The 19,872-nt window shown below is 45.6% G+C and overlaps 1 protein-coding gene across 5 annotated transcripts in view; it reads right to left on the bottom strand.

Annotated features, from left to right (window-relative positions):
- The window catches only part of LOC144125816 (uncharacterized), a 78,925-nt gene that overhangs the window by 3,803 nt on the left and 55,250 nt on the right, over positions 1–19,872 (bottom strand). For all 5 annotated transcript variants that reach the window (XM_077659526.1, XM_077659527.1, XM_077659530.1 and 2 more), the window contains exons 15-22: positions 18,474–18,783; positions 14,393–14,676; positions 10,565–10,846; positions 7,659–7,862; positions 6,956–7,092; positions 4,146–4,267; positions 2,024–2,116; positions 1,150–1,294 (exon numbers count right to left, since the gene is read on the bottom strand). In XM_077659526.1, coding sequence (XP_077515652.1) covers positions 1,150–1,294; positions 2,024–2,116; positions 4,146–4,267; positions 6,956–7,092; positions 7,659–7,862; positions 10,565–10,846; positions 14,393–14,676; positions 18,474–18,783 — 1,577 coding nt within the window. The remainder of the gene's footprint in view (positions 1–1,149; positions 1,295–2,023; positions 2,117–4,145; positions 4,268–6,955; positions 7,093–7,658; positions 7,863–10,564; positions 10,847–14,392; positions 14,677–18,473; positions 18,784–19,872) is intronic.

The raw sequence follows: 19,872 nt of genomic DNA, 5'->3' as shown, positions 1-19,872 counted from the left end.
GAGATAACAACAATTATAATGCAATCTCAAACTGTTCAGGTCAACTATAGCCGACGGGTCCCAATAAAAAACGCAGACAGCACGCTAAAATACGGAAGCAGCGGATACGTCGGCGATGTTTCAGAGTCAGCGATCCAGATGCATGCGCCACAATCGAGCGAAACGAAGCCCTTGATACTGTACTGTACGCAGCTTCAGCCGCCATCACTGCTGTGCTACTGCTACTCGGTGTTTCGAGGTACCCTTCTTAGCTCTGTCTACACCATTCAACTCCTTCAGTGCCTTCCTTTGCTCAGCGACCTGCACCACCTTCTTTTTCTACATCTACAGCCTTTTTTTTTTTTGCATTTGCATGTCGTGCACTTTGCTCCAAGGTGATTAAAAAGGTGGCTTCTCTTAGCGGCTTTTCAGTCTGGTAGCGAAAGGTCGCGTTAGCTATCTTAAAAAGCTAAAAAAAAAATTCACTCTATAATCATACCCTGGTTCCGAATAGAACGTGAAGTGCATTCTGAAGCACTAGTTCATAACTTTCATGGAATTTCACAGATTCTTTGTTCTCTGTTTGCAAACTTTTGAATTCTCTGCCACAGAGGTACTTTAATTACTGAATAAGACTCCACTTTTGCATGCTGTCAAGTTCTCGATGCTTCTCTGCGACTGAATAAGTGCAGCAAACTTGTTCTCGCGGTTCTAGCACATGGAGTGTTAATCGAGCCGTAAACCCTTCTTGTTGTCCTTAAAATGTGGTTTCTGTTCATTCCATTCTAGCCCCTGTGACTTTCTTTATGCTAGGGTGGTGCCTGCAGTGCCACAGAAAATAAGGTGGCACCATTAGCCACTTCCTTGCATGATAACAGAAGGCTTCCATAGACGCATTGTCAAAAAGAAAGAAAAAAAAGCAATATGACAACATGACAAACCTTCCTTGGCAATGCGCCTGCCAAAGAAGGTTTCAATACAATCATGAATTCACGAAGAGGAGACTAACAGCTTCTATTTTTGGCCCCAAGGATAAAAAAAAAAAGCACCTCAATAAAAAGGTGGTTTAGGGGTTCTTCAACAAATACTCTGATAATATTTTGACTGCCCACGAATGCCTTCTCTTGTTACCAGCCAAGCAGCAGCGTCTGCCCCGAGCATCCAACTCACCCTTGATGTCCTGTGCAGATGTGTGCTGCAAACAGGTCTTCCGACTCAAAGCCATTCAGGCAGCCGGCACAGATCAGCTGAATAAGCTCTCCCGCAGATTCTTCTTGGCTTTCCTGCGGGCTCACCTCAGTAAGCATGTGGCTTCCTGCAGAGCAGAAAAGTGTCAGTTCCTTACTGAACCGCATTCTAAAATGGCTTACAGTTTGACACACCCACTTGTACACCGAACAAGTGCTGTCTAGAAGAAAACAATAACAGTAACTTATTTCTATCTTACATTAACTCATAACGACTTAGAGCTCACAGATGGCTTGAGGAAAAGCAAGAGTTCACTTAGGGTCATGCCTAATGCATTTTTGCTGCTTGCGGCCTGCATGCTAAATTATGGAATTATCCAGGACTATACCATTGCCCAAATTACCATCATCACCGCTGACAGTAAACAAAAGCTTGAAGACCTGTTTGGAGAGAAAATCTGTGAGTTTAAGAGATTCATGCCCAAACAAGGATACTGGCTTGCAAGCCAAAAAAACTCGGTGCACATTCATTTGCAACTTAAAATGAGCAGTGCTTTAAGTTGAAAATAAGAAAAAAAAATAAAAGTAATCATTGCACCTAATCTCCTCCAGTGACTATTAATACGTTTGTGAGGGTCAAACGGTACATACATTCTAATTACCTATGTGAGAACACAGGAATGTCATGAAAAATGTGGCTTCAAGTCCCAAGTTCACTTCATGCTGGACGGAGTACATTCTATCAAATTCCATAAACATGGCAGTTTTTTATGTCAGTCACACTAGATGCTGCACATCAGTGGTTTTAACCTACAGCACAGTTTTCCTCCACGCACACATTCCTACAGCAATCTGACCTGGTGCCAGCTCAGAACGCTGCATCCTGGCCAGTGCAGAGGGCTCTTCGTGAAGTCGCATATGAGAGTCCAAAGCTTTCTTCTTGAAGAAGCCTGCAAAAATAAAGGGGGGAAGGGGGGGGGGGGGGGAAGAAAAGTGATATCACAGCCAAATTTACAAGGCCCCAGTGGCATGTTATATTAAATTAGTGGGCAAAACGTAGCTCAATTTTCCAAAGGTAATCATGTCTACAGGAGCCCCCACCGCCAGGGGTGCATCCCCAGGGGGATCCTCATGGAACTTGAGCCCCCACCGAGGTGGGTGAGGGAAGAAAGACAATGGCTAGGGCAAAAAATTCGTTGGAGGCACTTAGATATCTTTTAACTGCGGGAAGGCGAAAGCCGAAAGACAATGGCTAGGGCAAAAAATTCGTTGGAGGCACTTAGATATCTTTTAACTGCGGGAAGGCGAAAGCCGTTTGCGACTCGTTGCACTGATTTGAATTTGCTGCGCTTGAATTCATTTCATGACAGAGGGGAAGAGTAGCTCGCACGAGCATGATAGAGAGATCATGTGGCATCATAAGGCCACGTGACCTAAAATGTAACGGACGGATGCGAGTATGAGCCATTAAAGACTATCGCCTTAAGCCTTTGCTGCTTGACAACTTTTTCTGGCTCTGCAGCCAAGGCTAGGCAAGAAAGGGAAGGAGATGAGGCTTTGTCCCTGTGCCGTGGAGATTGGGCTACCTCAGCCTAGTGTTCCTGCATGTGCTCCCGACAGGAACACCACCTCAGCCCTAGCGACCCCACACAGCCTCTTCAACTTGCCCCCTCCACCCTTCTGCACCTCTTGCCCGACCGAACAAAGAACAACCCACAACCAAAGGCACGGGGACAAAGGCCAGCCTCTTTTCTTCCTGCCTGGCCTTGGCTGCAGAGCCAGAAGCACAAAGGAAACGAGGAAGTGAGTGAAGAGACGAGAGGAGAGAAACGACGCCTACAACCACAACCGTAAAACATCCTGCTCTCCAAATCTTAATCTTAGTGTGCATGAGCTATTAAAATGTTCCTAAGGTAGACATTCAGCAGAAATCTTCCCGGCCTGGTAAGATGCAGAGACTGAAAGTTTCTTTATTGTCTAAAAAAACCTCGGTGGTTTTGAGGCTTCTACCTGGCACAAGTCCATCTACATTACAAAAGATGACCAAAAAGTGAAGAAAAAGCCAGAATTCCACATCTCAAGTGGAATAGTTAAACCAGCAGCTTTAATTACAGCATAGTGCACCCTGCAGGACTGCTCTGTTTCGGTATAAAACATAGCATGACAATGGCTTTGCAAATTTTCATGCAGTTTGTCACATTGTATTCCTTGATAAATTCTTTATGCAGTGACGCTTTTATATTTCTAAATTACTTTATAATTTTTTCACGCTGTCATTGATTTGACATGAAGATAATAAGTGTACTATGAAAGCATGGAGTCTATGTAGAAAAAAATCAGGTAGCTAAAAATTTTTGGAGAATGTTACTACATCAACCATTCATTTGGGTAAAACTTAAGAGTGACTACAGGTTCCTCATGTTTTGTTGTCAAACCAGGGTTTCTGCAAGTTTGGCATAGCAATGAAGCTAATGTGAGAATCGGTGCTGCAGAAGTCTAGAGTATGAATCAAGCCCAAAATTTCTGCATCTGCATATTCTGTAGGCAATATTTCTATACATTTAAAATGAACAGCATATGAAGAATTGCATATTGAAGGCTTGAGACTATGATGCTTAGAGCACTTAGGGCTGCTTTTGTTTGAACATTGGTAAATGCAATTTTGAAAGCAGTTTTTATTTTGTCTAATCTTTATTTCAGTTGTCTTAGTGAATTTTGCAAGCCAAGTCTTTCGGCGTACAATATTGAGCTCTAATAAATTTCCTTTTTTTCTCGCTACTAGATTTGCAGTCACAAACTATTTGCTGTAAATTTGCTTTGAATTGATGATTCCCCATTTGCACAAGCCTACTTTGCATCCAAGCTACGGGGAAGGTGCTAGTTTTTCGCAGCTTGTGTGGCTCATAAACTATTGATGCCAACTGTATGTGCCAGCATTTACACAGCTTCATTGTGCAACAGCAAAACCAGATGACCTACCTCTTCCACAAGTCAGGCACCTGAAGTCCGTGTCGCCACGATGCATTCGCAAGTGATTGTACAGCCCCACTTTTGTGGCCAGTTTGCGGTTGCAGCCCTGCCAGGGGCACGGCGTAGGTGGCCTGAATGGAAACAACAGAAGAGGTGCTCAACAACAACAAACAAGACTGAAAAGTACAACTAAAGATACTTCGCGAGTGCACAATAGGCGAACAAATCTCCTGCACCTTACAGGAGTGCAGATGGCATTGTGAATTTTTATAGTGGTTTGGCACATGCTAGCGTGGCAGCTTGCATTACTGAGAGGTTATGTCATTTGCCATGTGAGCAACGACAATAACACTACAATAAAATAGTATCAGCAGCTGACTGCTTATGACGGCGTTCAGCTCAACCGCTAAATGCCATGGGCACTAAGCCACTGCAGCAAGCAATAATACTACAGTAGAATTGCAGATTTCTGTGTGGGTGGCAGGAAAAAATGTACATAACTTTTGTGATGAAAAATGAACCAATCTAGGGCATAAAAAAAAAGTGTAGGGGCATTTTGCTTTTTATTTCCTATCCACGTGAACCCTAAAAATCTGTTGCTGACAGGTGCTGTCAACCAGACTCCAGCCAAGCTCGAACTCAGGCTCACCGAAGAACTATGCACCAGCAGACATCAGGTCTTACAAACAACACAAAAACTTCCAAGACCATGGAAACTGCTTGTGCTAACTCTACACGTATGCCACCCAAGCCCGGGCACCAAATGAATTCACGGCATTCTGAAATTTGATTTGGTTTGGTTTGGTTTGGTTTGGTTTGGTTTGGTTTGGTTCATAGGGTTTAACATCCCCAAGAGACTCAGGCTATGAGGGACGCCGCAGTGAAGGGCTCCAGCAATTTCGACCACCTGGGGTTCTTTAATGTGCACTGACATTGCACAGTACATGGGTCTTTAGAATTTTGCCTCCATCGAAATTCGACCACCACGGCAGGGATCGAACCCACGCGTTTTCAGGACAGCAGCCTAGTGCCATAACTACTGAGCCACCACGGCAGTGCATCCTGAAATTTGACCAATGATAGTATACCCAGGTCTGCCAGTCAACACACCAGTTTCAGAGAGTAAGGCGCAGAAACCTAGGACTTGCCTCTGAGCACAGGCCATTGGAGTCTGCCCGGCGTTCGCCCCTCGACCTGCCATGCAAGGTGCTACTTGCTACACCCTCCAGAACCCACAAGTACTGAAGTCGTTCCACGGCACTCGGCATGAGCACATGGAAGACTGACCCATTTCGCCTGAATGCGTCGCCTCGTTTATTCAGTGGGATGACTCAGCAAAGCCGAGCAACATCTTCTTCAGACTGAAACCGGGCACCCATATGTGGTATGAGAACCGTGAGGACTTTTTAACATCAGAGGGAGTTCCGCCATTGACTGCTCGAGGCATACAGCAACACAATTTGTCAGGCTGAGCTAAGCAGGCTCTGCAGTCCTGGATACAGATGCCCAATGAGACAGTTACTATGTATGTCAAAGACATGATGCGGCTTTTCTAGCAAGATGACCCGTCTATTTAGGAAGCCAAAAGCTGCACGTAATGTGCAGCATTAAAGAACACTTTTGGCTGTCCTCGTGTGCAGCCTCCTCAGTACTGTTGCTGAGTTTTTGATGGAAGCGGCCTTCAGAAGCAACCTTGACCACCTCCGCGACATGATTTTCTCCACTGTGTGTGACGAGCTTCAGAAGCTTTGCGGCGCATCGCAGCCAATGGTTAGCCCTCTTGATAGCATCATCCACGATGAGGTGCAGCAAGTGGGCAGACCTTCGTTACTGGCTGACGAACATAAGTCCTTCCCAAATGGCTACCACCGCCCAATATACACTGACGCTTTGCGACGCCCTGGCCCAGCTTCCATTACATTTGTTCCCAACCATCATGTCCTGCTATCTTCCGTGCAGCCGGCGCGGTACAAGCCGAAAGATTGACCACCCCTTAGCAAAGCAGACGTCTGGCATGCCTCCGACTGACTGCGTTTGTGCTTCCACTGTGGAGAGCCCACTCATCTCTGCTGCCAGTGCCCATTACAAGAGCTCGGCCTGCAGGGATTTCCTGCCGACGTGCCCAGACTCCCATTTGGCCAATGACCTCACGAGATTGAACAGTATGTGGCCCTGCAGTGCCTGCCATACATGGGGTGATGGCAGTCAAGAAGTGCAACACCAAGGACGCGTAGAGCGAGCAATTGCATATGTGAGCCGCATTCTGTCTCGCGCTGAAACCAAATGCAGTAGAATCTCGATCATACGAATCTCAGAGGGTCACGAAAAATATTTGGTTCAACCAAAGATCGTATCATCAAAATGAACAAAATTTGTATGCTGAAATTATGCAGATCCATTTTTGGCTAACATGGTTTACCTAAGGCTGCGGCCAGGCCGTGTGCTGCGGTCATTACTCGTGGTGTGCACCGCTCAACTCGCGATCAGGATGTTGGTGATGTACAGGCAGCAAGTACTTGGTGCTTGAGGGTGCGGTCATGGCTCACGTGTTCGTATCATCCACAGAGGGGTGCAGGGTTGTTTGTGACATCCAAATTTCTGCCCATTGCACATAATGCACTCTGGCCAGGGCATTTTACGAATCTGTATCATCCCAAAATTCGTATCAACCAGGATTATATAATAGAGATTCTACTGAACCAGGATTTCAATATGCCCTCACAGGTACCAATGTTACTGCTAGGTGCTTCTGTTCTCCCTCCTCTAAAGATGTGAGTCATTGTAAGAAGATGGCAGAGAGAATCAAAAGCCTCACTCACGCGTGAACTTCCATGTGGGCCATGAGCTGCTCGCGCTGAAGAAAACGGCGGTGGCACTTGTGACACTCATGCACAATGCTGTGCAGTGACAGATGGCTCCACAAAGCCTGGGAGTTGGCCATCTTGGAGCCACAAATCTGGAAAAATATACACAATCATGTGCTATCACTAATGCACAACTGATACAAACAACATGAGATAAAGTGAGAGCCAACATAATCCCAGTAGTAAAATTTGGCTTCATAACGCATCAATTCTGGATAACCTTTCTGGCATAGATGGTTCCTGCTTCGAAAGATGTTACCATATTTTTGATGCCAAGTCCAATTTGTATGCCCTTGTGCATCACACTCAAGTCAACAAAACTGAAAATCCACGGTAGAAAAGCCGCGGAAAGATGGTTTTTGAAAGTGCAAACTTTAGCAATAAGAAAGAGGGAGGGAGGCCTCAGTCTTCCAACCAATATTATGACAAAGAACTTTATCATACTACTATTTTTTGCTAGAAGAAAAGTCCCCAGTTGAAACATTTGTCAGTGGACTAAGGCTGCCCCTCCCAGACCTTGTTCAAGTTTGCACTCCAAAACTGAGATGGTACACAGCACACCAAACTAGCTTCATGTTCTGCAAACGCCTGGTGTGGCGCTGTAAAATGCTTCCACCTGTAAAGCTGACAGTCTGCCCAAAGTCTGCACTAGGCATACCTCACAGATGTTGGCCAGCTCTGGATGCACACTTTGGATGTGGTTGCGACGTGGCCCTGGCTGGACAAAGAGAAGGCCACAGTGTTGGCACTGGTATTGGTGACTCTCTGTCTCCATGTGCTTCACGAATGTGGCAAACAGGCCGAACCAGCTGTGGCACACTCGACATCGGTAGTTGCGTGGCTCTGAGCGGTTGTACTTCTCCTGTAGACGATGAAACATTGGTGGAAGCCAGAATGATTAAACAAACCAATGCACAGGATCAGGCAACTTTTACTTGGATCCATCTTTATCACAGAAGGCTTGGAACCTATCTTTTTAAAGGCTTACACTTACGCTCACAGAGAACCAAAAGCTAAGTTAAGCTTGAGGGGCTAAAAGGGCAGTTATACTCTGTTTCATACATCAGGTGCAGCGCTGTGAAAGGTACGGAAGTAGTCCACATGAAAAAATAAAGAGAGGTGTTTTACTCCGCACTTGTTTTGTGGCCAAATGGTCTAAGGCATGAGAAAGCAATAGCATGTCATCAGAAATAAGAGCGCATTTAATCAATTTCATGACAAGTGCATCATGTAACAGACATAGATATAAAGAATTCATTACTTTTCACTGGCCACAAGGAAAACACTACATTTTTTATCACAGATGTAGGCAGTGCAAACTAAAGCACTAGCTTTGACGGTGTTGCACCTGATGTATGAAACAGAGCACAGTAACCAATGGAGGAAAAATAAACTGCTCCTGTTCACCCAACTGTTCACCCAAACTAGAAAACAGTTCCATTATTAAGAAGAGCAAAACGTGTCACACGAGAAATCGTAGAACCTGAACGGATTTCTACACTTGGGGAGGGCTGCGTAAGTGTGGCCTCCATCACCCTCTCAGACAAAGAGCTGACATATTTGCGCACGCACAGACGATAACCCCTGGCTCAAAGAGCATGCAGAGTAGACTCCCATTTAGACAAGTTCTCAGATAACATGAACAAATGAGATCATTTGGTTGGTTCCCCATGAGACTCAATGAAAAAAAAAATCCGCTTAAGACAATCTGTTTCGCATGCCCTTTGTGTAAATAAACTTTTGCAGTGACTGCAAATCACGATGACTCTGTGTAACGGCACTCGTGCGGCACTAAGCAAAGAAAAAATTATGTAAAATGCTTGTACATAAGAAAGAGCACCTCCACAAAATGGCTTCCGCACACCTTTGCGAAAAGCTTGAGGAAGCAGTCTTGCAAGAGCGCATTTTCATGGGGGAAGGCTCTCTTGCTGGAACAGAAAATGCAGGGCACCATAGCGCCTATGCTGGTGCAAAGATCTAACGTCGTCAGATCTCAGCCTTGCGCTCACGTCACATGCCGCGCATTTTCGCCCACAGAGTAAAAGGCGTGAATGCTGTAAGTGCACCCACTTGCTGACTTGAGTTTAAAAACTCCTGGGCCATATTTTCAACAGATGTGGCTTCGCAACAAGTGTTACTGCGGCTTAGAAATGGCCAGATATTGGTGCAGCGCACATGGCCTGCAGCGTACAGAAAGGCGCATGGTTTGCCTGCCCATGGAGTTTGGTAACAGCTATGCTGCAGAAGGAGCAAGATAAGAGAGAGATGCAAGGTTACCCTGATGGGCACCTTCGAATCGCTTGAAGCAGAATGGAAAGCGCAAATCGAAAGAAAACACAAAATAGTAGGCACTGTGGGATACAATGGAAACAAAACTTGACCAATGCATTTTCAAGTAGGATAATGGGAGCTTGTTTCATGCTCTGTCTTCAGCTCAGTTCATGCATTGTGCCAGAAATACTTTATTTGCAATTATCCTCTCTCTGGAAGGCCATTTTATTCATTGTTTTCATGTAACACATATCTGGAAAGTCTAGCATGGCCACACATCTTTTTTAGGAGCATTTCTATTAACTTTTGATAAGATGAACAAATTTTCTGGTCCTACCATATTTACTCGGGTAATTTGTGCACTTTTTTTCCCCAAAAATAAGGCTTCAAAAAGCGGGTGCGCAAATTATGCGGACATTTCATAAACACGTCCTAAAAAACTCTACAAAGGTCATAAAGTGGAATGTATACAGTATATTGCCGAGTATAAGTCGACTCCGCAACTTACACCCCTCGCTGGCAAAAACAAAGTTGACTCCAAACTTCGAGCACACGCTGGTGTGCTTGTGCAACAAGCAGCCCAAAATATGAGTAATTTTTTTTTAAAATCCGGGCAGAAAGATGGGCTGTGTGCAAATTATGCAAGTAAAAGTGGCGGTGGTTTAGCTCTGGTTAAACCTAGAGTGACACGATAGCTACAGCTGGTGAGTGGAACTTGGTCACGTGACCAACCATGTGACGAACCATGTGATCAGCCACGGTGCTGCGCCGCCGGCAACAGCTCCGCACCACATGAGCAACCACGTGACAGCGTGGCGGCGCAGCCACAGGGTGGCGCGGCGCCACGCTGAAGGCTGAAATGCTATCGTAATGTAGCTATCGCTACAAAATACGGCATTTGTGAATTGTTCACAATAAAAAATGTTGGACGTTCAGCACTTGTACTTGTCTACTCTCCGTCTGTTGTCCCCTTTTTCGCACTGCTACCATGATTTCGAAGTATGTACCAACAAGCCCAATGCATAGCATTAGTATTGCTGCAATACTCTTCCCTGTTTTATCTAGCAAATTAACTGGTATGGTGGAAAGTGATGTGCGTCACCAACTGAATTAAAAAATGCACAGCATATAGATAATAACCACACTACACTATGATTTCTAAGGTACAAAATAAAGCCAGGCATTACAAGCCAGATGCTCGTATTTTACGTGGGGTAGAAAGCATCACACCTGGGTTTGGGTGAAACCTCGTCCAATGAGACTGCAGCCCTTTCTCTCTCTTGCTCGACTCACCTGAACACGCATGTACTTGTTGGCATGCTCGGCACTGAGAAAGTGGTCCTGCAGGTGCTCGTTGTCGTCGAAGACCATGTCGCACATGGAGCAGAAGCTGTCCGACTTCTGGTTGTGGCGCAGTGAGTGGCGTTGGAAGGCATTGGGGCACGTGAAAGTCTGGCCACACGCTGTCACAATGCACTGGAAGCGCTTCTCAAGCCGGTGCAGGTTGTGCATGTGCAGGTAGTACAGTGCATAACTTTTGATCACAGCATCACACACGTGGCAGTAGTGGCCAACCTGCATGTCACATCAGAGGGGAGCGGCCAAAGAAAGAAGCACGGAGTTAATATACTGACTCTACTAGAGTGAAAGCAGTAGGCTGCATTACACTATGCCCACCCTCTCCACATTTTGATTAACTCTGGTGGCAGCCATTTTGATTTGCCTATTGACAACCCGCCATTTTTATTCATTTATTCTTTTCGATACCCTAAGGGTCCTTGAGGGCATTACATAAGGGGGGATTCAAATATGAAATATAAGGAGCTTCATGAAAACAGGTGACATTATGGTTCGCAAAAGTTTAAATGTTTGACCCAGCCAACCAAAACAGCATTTAAGTTCGTTGTGAATTCAACGGTATAAGATTAATTGAAACTGCACCATAAAGGCACAACAAAAACTTCTGTAAGGCTAGTCATGTTGGCAAAAAAATACGATACTAAGAAAATCACATTTGAAGTGCGCGCGCCAGCCATTCGGAGATTGTTACAGAGGTCTAAACAAAACAGTGGAATGCAGACGTTCCACAAATATCTCACAGTAGTGAGTAATACCAGGTAGTAGAGAAGGGGTCCAGCTTAAAAAAAAATAACCAAGATGGTGTCCATTGGAGAAGCAGTTGTGAGAAGCGATGGACATGAAGTCCTGCCGAATTTGGCTTTGAAATCGCCATTTCCAGCCTTTGCAGGTTCGAAATATAGATATTTTATTAGCTGGAGGTTGAATTTAGAGCTTGAAACTTTTTAGGCAGGAACTTTAGAGTATATTGATCCGGAATATGCCGTTTTTGCAAAATAAAAATCTTCCCATTTTTTGATCATTTTATCATTTCAAGAATCACGTCTCCCCTTAACCTAGAATCACGTGACGACTGCCAGAGAATTGATCTAGCAACCTCTTTTACCTTATACACTTAATTTGTGCCAGTTGTCAGGCACGCGTCCCACCATCATTTAATGCAAAAATAAAGAAAGACCATCTGTATTTTCAATGTATTAGGTATTACAAGGATTTGCTGGGACTGCACTAATTCATCATAAAAATGCGTGCCGCAGCATAAGAGAGGAATTCATAATCGGGGCTCTGCTGTAGCAAGAAAAATTTTACAGAAACATGCGGACCCGTGTAGAACTTCACCTCGTCAAAACCACGGGAAAATAGTGTGGATCTTGCACGATGAATGGTAGTACTTTGTTACACCATTAGCACCACTATGCTAATCATGGACCTTCAAATGTGCTTGAATTTACACCTCATTACTCCGAAGATAATAGCGACCAGAATAATACACCTGAAACTTCCGAGCTTATCTGATTTTCGCATCACTGCCTGCCACTGTGCCCAGAAGCAGACCATAAGCATAGTGTTTCCTCATAATTTTATTTTTTCCGTAATTTGTTATTATCCTCATAATTTTATTTTTTCCATATTTTGTTATTATGGACCACATGCTTTATGGACACTCTTGCTTGGGAACCAAAGTGTCCATATTAATGAGGCATGGCTGTATTTACACACAGTACAGACATGGAGCAATATACACGTGGCACACAGAAACGGCGCCTCTGCACTGGCTACGGCACACAGCAAAGGCTTGAAAACCCTGTACCATCCCAAAAGTTGTTTGCAGCACTGTGGACGTTATGGTGATCTAAGCCTATCAGAGGACGCACACTGCATAAATGTGTTCCTCAGAGCCCATCATCACGCGACTGTGGTCGGATCCAGCGCGGTTCCTGTCGGGAACCAGTTCCTTTGGCGCGTCCCTTTGACCATCTGCCCTTATGTCCAGAGTGACGCCAGACTTCCGGAGGCGGGTCTGCGCTTTTTGTTTGCGACACGAGGCGTGGCCCCTACTCCGAAAAGAAAAACTATTTTGACAGTCCAGGCAGGAACCACAGAGAAGTATGTTCACTTTGAGGGAAATGCTCCACGCTTCTGTTTGTGAACATGATGCCGCATATGCTTTTTGACAGAGGAGGCACGAGGTGCAAGAAGACTCTTGGGCAGACGAAGGCACTCATGCACAGGCTGCATTCCAATCTCGAAGGAGAGATGGGGGATAAAGAGGTAGATCCGGTTGCCGTCAAAAGTGGAAGTGCTTTGCATGCTTCGTTTGTAACTGGGAGCTTCCCCGTTGGCAGCGTGGTGCCATTTGGCTCTCGCAGCCTGCGGTGAGCCACACCATTGCTGCAGTGAACGAGGCAATAGCTTGCATTGGAAAGCTTATGGGCTGGGTTCCTTCCCCTTCAACATCAGCTGAGAAGGAGCAAGCAGTGGCCAATTTTTGGAGTGCGGCTGGATTTCCATAGTCGTTGACTTCAGCCATGGCACACTGCTTGGCATTCAAAAATCTCGCCAACACCCATAGCGCTTGAGTGGCTGATGAGGGCAAGGACATGGCCTCGACGCTAGACAGTTGGCCGCACCGCTGTGGTTATGCCGCGGTGCCCACGGCCCATACGGGCAAGCTGCAAGTTCATGCAACAGCGGCAACAAATTCTCGATCCCAGAGCTCGCGTGATTTGGAGTCCACAATGGCTGCATCATGATGAGCTTTGTAGACCACCTTCTTCCAATGGTTACTATTTTGTGCTCAAGGCAGAACTTCACAGTGCATAAACAACTATAGTGTGCGCGAAGCAGCAGACGAAGCAGTGCCGTGCATGCACCACCATCTGGTGGCAAAAAAAAAAAAAATAAACCGAGAAAATTCTGTGGCAGTTGTTAACGTGAAGCTTTGGCCACATTACAGTCTCTTATACACTAGTTTGCATTACTCTAGAATTCTGACATTTAGTTTGTACCTAACAGCACTTATGATCTGCTATATTACCCCCAAAAAAGCCAGACACTCGCAACATGCTTCTCTGTGAATTGGCCATCTTTCCCATCCTTCTCCCAAGGTGCCGCCCTTACTCTTGCTTATATCAAACTGATATCACCCTGAAAGCAACTGCCACTGGATCCAGCCTCTCATGGCTCCACCACTGGAAAGGAAGCACTGGAATTCAGCAGCTGTACGCAAGAAGCTCTACTGACCCTGTGGATGTCGTGTTTGCGAATGGCAGCACACTACTTCACAGCAGGCCCCTGCAATGCTGCATTCATGTGGGCATTCTATGCTAATTTAAACAGTGAATAACATGCTCACTGTACTTACAAAAAAAAATGCAGAACAGTCTTTCCAATCACTACAATAACTTTGTGATAAATAGCTCACCATTGTTCAAATATTTAAGGAGCTATTTATAATCTGTGTTCTCATAGCCCTGATCGGACGAGAGAGTATCTTTTGTGGTCATACAAACGTCTTGTGAGATGGAGTATAAATCCACAAAAACTTGCAGCCAGCACTCTCTTTTACTGCGTAAAGTGTTGTGTTTTGTTATGTTATGCAGAGCCAAATGTCTTGAACCTATACATGCAGTTTGAGAGACGGCATAGCAGGCATGAGCAACAGGAGTCAGCACCCGGGTATCACCACAACTACTGAAACTATGTGCGAAAAACTAAAGGAAAAAGCAGTGCACTCGGGAAAAGAACAGAAAAAAATCACACCTTTGTGGGGAACCCCAGCTCTAGGAGCTTGGCATCCGATGGGATGTCGGCTGAGCTGAGGTTACCGCTGCCTGCCCCCTTGCTGTCGTCTGCCCCTTCGTCAGTTCCTTTTCTCACAGCCTCTACCAGCGCAGTGACTGAGCCCTCGCTGCCCGTGGCATCCTCAGCAGGTGTGGCTGTTGGCTGGTCCCCTTCCGAGCCAGGCACTGTGATACTCTCCACTGCTCGCTGCTGAGACAGCTCCGTCTCACTGTTGTCCACTACAGGCATGCTGTACATGGTGCCTGCAAGTGATCAGACGAGCCTCTCAAAAACAAAGACAAGCAGTCGGATGCAGAGTCAAGTTTCTGCCCAAAGGCTCTCCCTTTTGTGGTGCTGCACTGTAATCTGAGCAACTAATCCTTTGTGGTAACGAAGTTTAAGCCACGGGAAAAGGGTGGCTTCAGCCGGTGCAGGTGATGAATGGGGCAAATCTGGGCGCTGATGCAAAAATGTCTAGAGAAAACTTTGTGCTACACACTTGTGGGCCATTGAAACAAACATGCGATTGTACAAAAGCATCCAAAAGACTCAGGGTACTACTTGCCCCATGTCCTCCGACAAAACAGTCTTTTTTTTCTGCTGCGTTCAACCTCATTTAAGTCAACAGGTGAGCCCCCAAGGCATTCTGACAGAGACAGTGTAATCTTCACTGTCAATGAACGAGCATGAATTATAAACTGCATAACAAATGTCATCATAACTTCTCACATCAAAGCATATCAGTCAACACTGTGCTTTTTGCTGAGAAAAAAGAAAAAAAAAATCCTGCAGGGAGAACTATCGAGAAATAGCATGAATGTCTAGCAAAAAAAGTGAGAACGAGCCAAGAGTTTAGATGCTGAAAAGAATGAAGGAGCTTGGCAGGAGCTGTGCAACATATTACTCGTTTGTATTTTTGCCATTCCCTGACTGGCTACTGATTTACTGATTGCACTAGTGCGCAGCATAGTTCAGGTTCTAGATGGAGCACGTGAAGGATGAAATATAAAGATATAACACTGCCCTCGGTGTCAGTCAATGAAAAACGTGGCTCCATTCTTTTCCTTAAATGGACCAAAGACATCTTCCTTTAAACTGCTAACAAGGCCTTCGTAGTCAGGTTTCCAAATTCAAAGACAGTTTCCAAATTCAGAGGGAACCCACTATCCTTGCTAGCTGCAAGAGAAAAAGGCAGCCTCACTACTAGTATAGCAAACTTGCATATAGTAAAAACTCGGATATAGTAAAGTGAAACTGTGGTCCAATTTCACATTCCATAATTTCTTTTCGTTTAAAGATTTTTCACAAGAAACAGCTACAGTAAAGAGAGTCTGGCTGTGGCGACATACTTCCTGCAGCATGATGGCATCACGGCACGCGTGAAGTAGAGGATTGCAAAGCCAACATTCGGAGGGAAACGAATGTCGAAGACGATAGAACAGCGTTTTTTATGACGGCTTCACCACCCAGTTCAAAAGCGTGAGAAGCCAACTTTTTGAAGACCTTCAGGCCAGGAGGCAATGTGAGCGGCATGCACGGAAGAAAAAAAAAAGCGAAGTCGGCAATGAACGCAGAAAGGAGCTGGCGCGGATCGCTGAGGAAGGACAGACAGTAAACGTGCAGTGAGGAGTGGGGAAGGGAAGAAAAGGGCGAACATTCGCAGCACGGCAGCGGTACCACTGCGTGGGCGGTTTGCCACGCTTGACTATGTCGCAAGTTTTTCTTAACACTGAGGCTGCAGAAGAGGACACCGTGCTCCCACAAAGCTTCGGTTTTTATATAGAATCAAACTGGCGTCATATATGTAGCTGCGTTGTATTCTTGCAAATTCAGCACTTCCATGAGACATAAATGAAATCGAAGATGTGATAAGATAAAATGTGATAACTGAAAATAGATAATTATCACAAAAGTTTGTTAAGAGCGGCATGGAAGGTATTTCTGAGTGTTTATTTTATAAGCCAATGCTTTGTATTCAGTAAGCAGCCATAGAGCATCCTACGAGCCATGCCATCACCAACAACTGATATAGTAAAACACTGATATAGCAAAGATTTTTGCTGGTCTGAGTGACTTTACCATAAAGAGGTTCTACTGTAATACAAATAAATCATTACCACATAATAAGATGATAACAGCAGGATGGATTGTACTTTCAAGTGTTTCTTTTCTAAACCAAGTAAGTAAGTAGCCAAATTTCCAGAAAGCATCCTCAGAGCCATGCCATACCACCAACTGAATTGATAAACAGTAGAATATACTAAAGTAACTCGGACAAGCAAAAATCCTAACTACAGTCGACGACCGATTTTTTGGACCTTCTAGGGACCGCGAAAACGACCGAAAAATCAAATTTCACCAAAAAAATCACGAACTTATTGCCATTATGCTGGAGGAAGAGGTCAGTTGTGTTGCACACATTCTAAAGCTCCTAATGACAAAATTTCGCCGCGCGACATGTGCACAGATGACGTGCGGCAACTGCTTTCATGAGCTCGGCCTGGCTGTGCTGCCCTCGGCATGTCGCTAATGAACGCACTGGTTGGGACAAAGTCAACGGGAAAGCGAACACGCCGCTGCGGGAACTACATTGCACTCACAGTACGGCGGGGCCAGAACGAGAACGCGAAGATGGCGAAACAATAAAAACCGAGAAACGGCCGAAGCAAGCACTCCGTTGGCGTTGGCCTCCGTCATTAGGCCTAGCGACTAGAGCCAAAATCGGCATCATATTCGGCGATTGGTGGCCACTCTGCTGTGACTTGTGTATAATGAGGGGCGTCTTGCCTGTCATCGAAATGCCAGTTATTTACGGTTTTAAAATAGAAAAGTCAGGGTTGTGGTGCGTTTTGCCGCGGGTACGCTGACCTCGCTTTAAAATGCACCACCATTTTCTGCTCCACAGTCTCCGTGAAGCCATATGCCTCCCACGCGCTTCGCTGCTACCTCTTTCCGTATTCGAAACAAAAGACTCGGCATAGATGAGTTCCGTGAACTCTGACTGCTTTTGCAATTTGCATATTTCCCATAAGCCGGTGGCTTATGGGCAAGTTGTGCGGTTCCTTGAAGATGCTGTTTCACCTCCACTGCTCCTCTAACTAAAACACCGCAAAAATACAGCAGTAACCTTCAAAACAAGCGATAAACTCGGCGACCCACTGACCGGCAGGTGGAGGAGGCTATTGGATCAGCTGCTTTGCTTGTGTCTACAAAAACCGTACTCACAGTCGACAGCAATTCGTCCTTAATTCTTAAAAGTACTCTATATTCGATCTGATTTGCATGTTTGGCATTCAAAATTTTGAAATATTGAAAATAATGTTTCTGGAATGGTTGAGTCATGTGGTTTCTGTGCAGTGTGCCTCCTCCAGGATGGCACCGTGGAGCCAGAGTCCTGACTCCATGGACGCCTGTCAGGTGTGCGTGTCGCGTGCCTGCACACCTGCATGTATGCCTGGGTGGTCTGTGCATGTGCGTGGCAGTGTGCATAGATTGGAGGACCCGCGGCTCCCTTGACTTCCACGGGGCGACTCTAAGCTAAGTGCAGCTTCTGCAGTCTCTCTTCTCCACATTAAATTTGCTAATGAGCCGCAACGGTGTAAGCATGAAGGGGAGCTAGCACGAGACGCATGTAGATGGGTGCCCTTTCCGACACGTGATGCAGGGTGATGCTGGGCAGATGGTGCGCATACTTTTTTAAAAATACTTTTCTGTAAAGAGCATAACATTATAGTTGAAAGCAACGGGGCTGATTTATTCAAATCATTGGGGTTTAAGCACAGTGGATAAAAATAGATTTTAATTGGGTAGAAATAATGAAACGAAGATTATCTGATTGGGAAGATTATCCGCTGGGGAATTTTACAAATTCGTATAATCCCGAAATTCGTATCAACCACGTTTGCACCATCGAGGTTCTACTGTGGTAATACAGGACAATTACGCACTGAAAACTTGGGGTAGGCAGCCACACAAAGGCCGAGCACATGCACGAAACAGCCGTGCCAAGAATACCCGACACCTATTGGGAGGGCAAATGATCAAGGAAAAAAAGCCTCACTCTGGACGTCATCATTGGAGAAGTCTGGGAGTCCACGCTTGACCCAGCGCATGTGCACGTGATGCTGGTGCATCTGGCAGGCCTGGGCACTGGCAAAGCGCATGCAGCACAGGAAGCAGGTGCTCGAAGAGCCTGCCAGGGCGTCCTCCTCACTGCTGGTGGCCTCCAGGCCCCCCGACATTTCCAGGACACCAACCTCGCCCGTGCCGCTTGAACCACCCTCTTCAGAGCCCCCTACGGTTGCAGATGGACCCTGGCCAGTCGACGTTTGCTGCCCCACAGGTACGTGCACACCATCTGCCATGTGCTTCTACAGGGGATACAAAATGTACAATATCAGTACCACAGCACCCCGTACTTCCTTGCCCTTCTTATGTGCACACCATGACAGATACTTTGCATCTCATATCCCTGCCATTGGCCAATGTATAATTAAAGACTCTGCTGCAATTTTCTTTTTCAGTTGTGGCCTTTGTGGTGGACAACAACCACTTGGGCATCCTTACTGACACGGCAACAGAACAGTCAACGATGAAGGCACTGAGTGGGTTTGGTTGGCGGCTACTGCTCATGTGCTGCTATCGTCACAGCAAAGGTGCAGCCAAAAAAACAAAGGAAGTAGGAGGGGTGGAATCACAGTAGCATGGTAGGATGTTGTGTGCTCTATACATAACAATGACCACTCTCCATGCATATTGCGGACAACGTGATCGTCACTCGCACCACGTGCATCCACTAGCACCAACCGTTGGAAGCATGACTGTTGTTGCGCCAGCCTGAACCGATATGTACATTAATGTGGGTTCAGTTTTGTTGGCATGAAGGTGGTTCGGGAAAACACAAGGTTTCGAATTCTCTGGTGGGTGTCCTTGAAAAAAAAGAAAAAAAAAATCTGAAGGAAATACAGTTCACCCCACATATAACAAACTTGCAAAAAAAAAAAATGCCTACGAGTTCAATATAACAGTAGCAACAAATTTAACAAGATACAAACACATTTGAGATGGGAAAAATTTTTTTCTGTGATAGTCACTTAATGTGAACTGATTACTGAGCGAAATAATGACATTTTTTTCAGTTTCTTCATCTTCATTGACTCGGAGACAACACATTTTTCGATGCTATTGATCGACTCTGAACAGCTGAAACCGCAGCCTTCTAACGACGCACAATAGCAACGAACCATGCTGAGCACACTTAAGCACAGGTTCTCTCAAGTCCTTGTCATAGTTCACATCAGTGGTGTCCTTGTTATCTGTGACGTCGGTAATAATGTCTTCGCCTGCAAGCTCCCCTGCAGTTCCAATGCTGTTAAAAGCAGAGATGAAATTGCCTGCGGCTGCCTCATCACAAACAGCAGCAGGAAATTCAGACAACTGCTTCCACAAATCATCAAGGC

This window comes from Amblyomma americanum, chromosome 3, assembly GCF_052857255.1.
Source record: "Amblyomma americanum isolate KBUSLIRL-KWMA chromosome 3, ASM5285725v1, whole genome shotgun sequence".
In the NCBI taxonomy this organism is placed as follows: Eukaryota; Metazoa; Arthropoda; class Arachnida; order Ixodida; family Ixodidae; genus Amblyomma; species Amblyomma americanum.
Note: the sequence above shows the minus strand (reverse complement) of the source record. Positions and strands in the feature narration are given on the sequence as shown.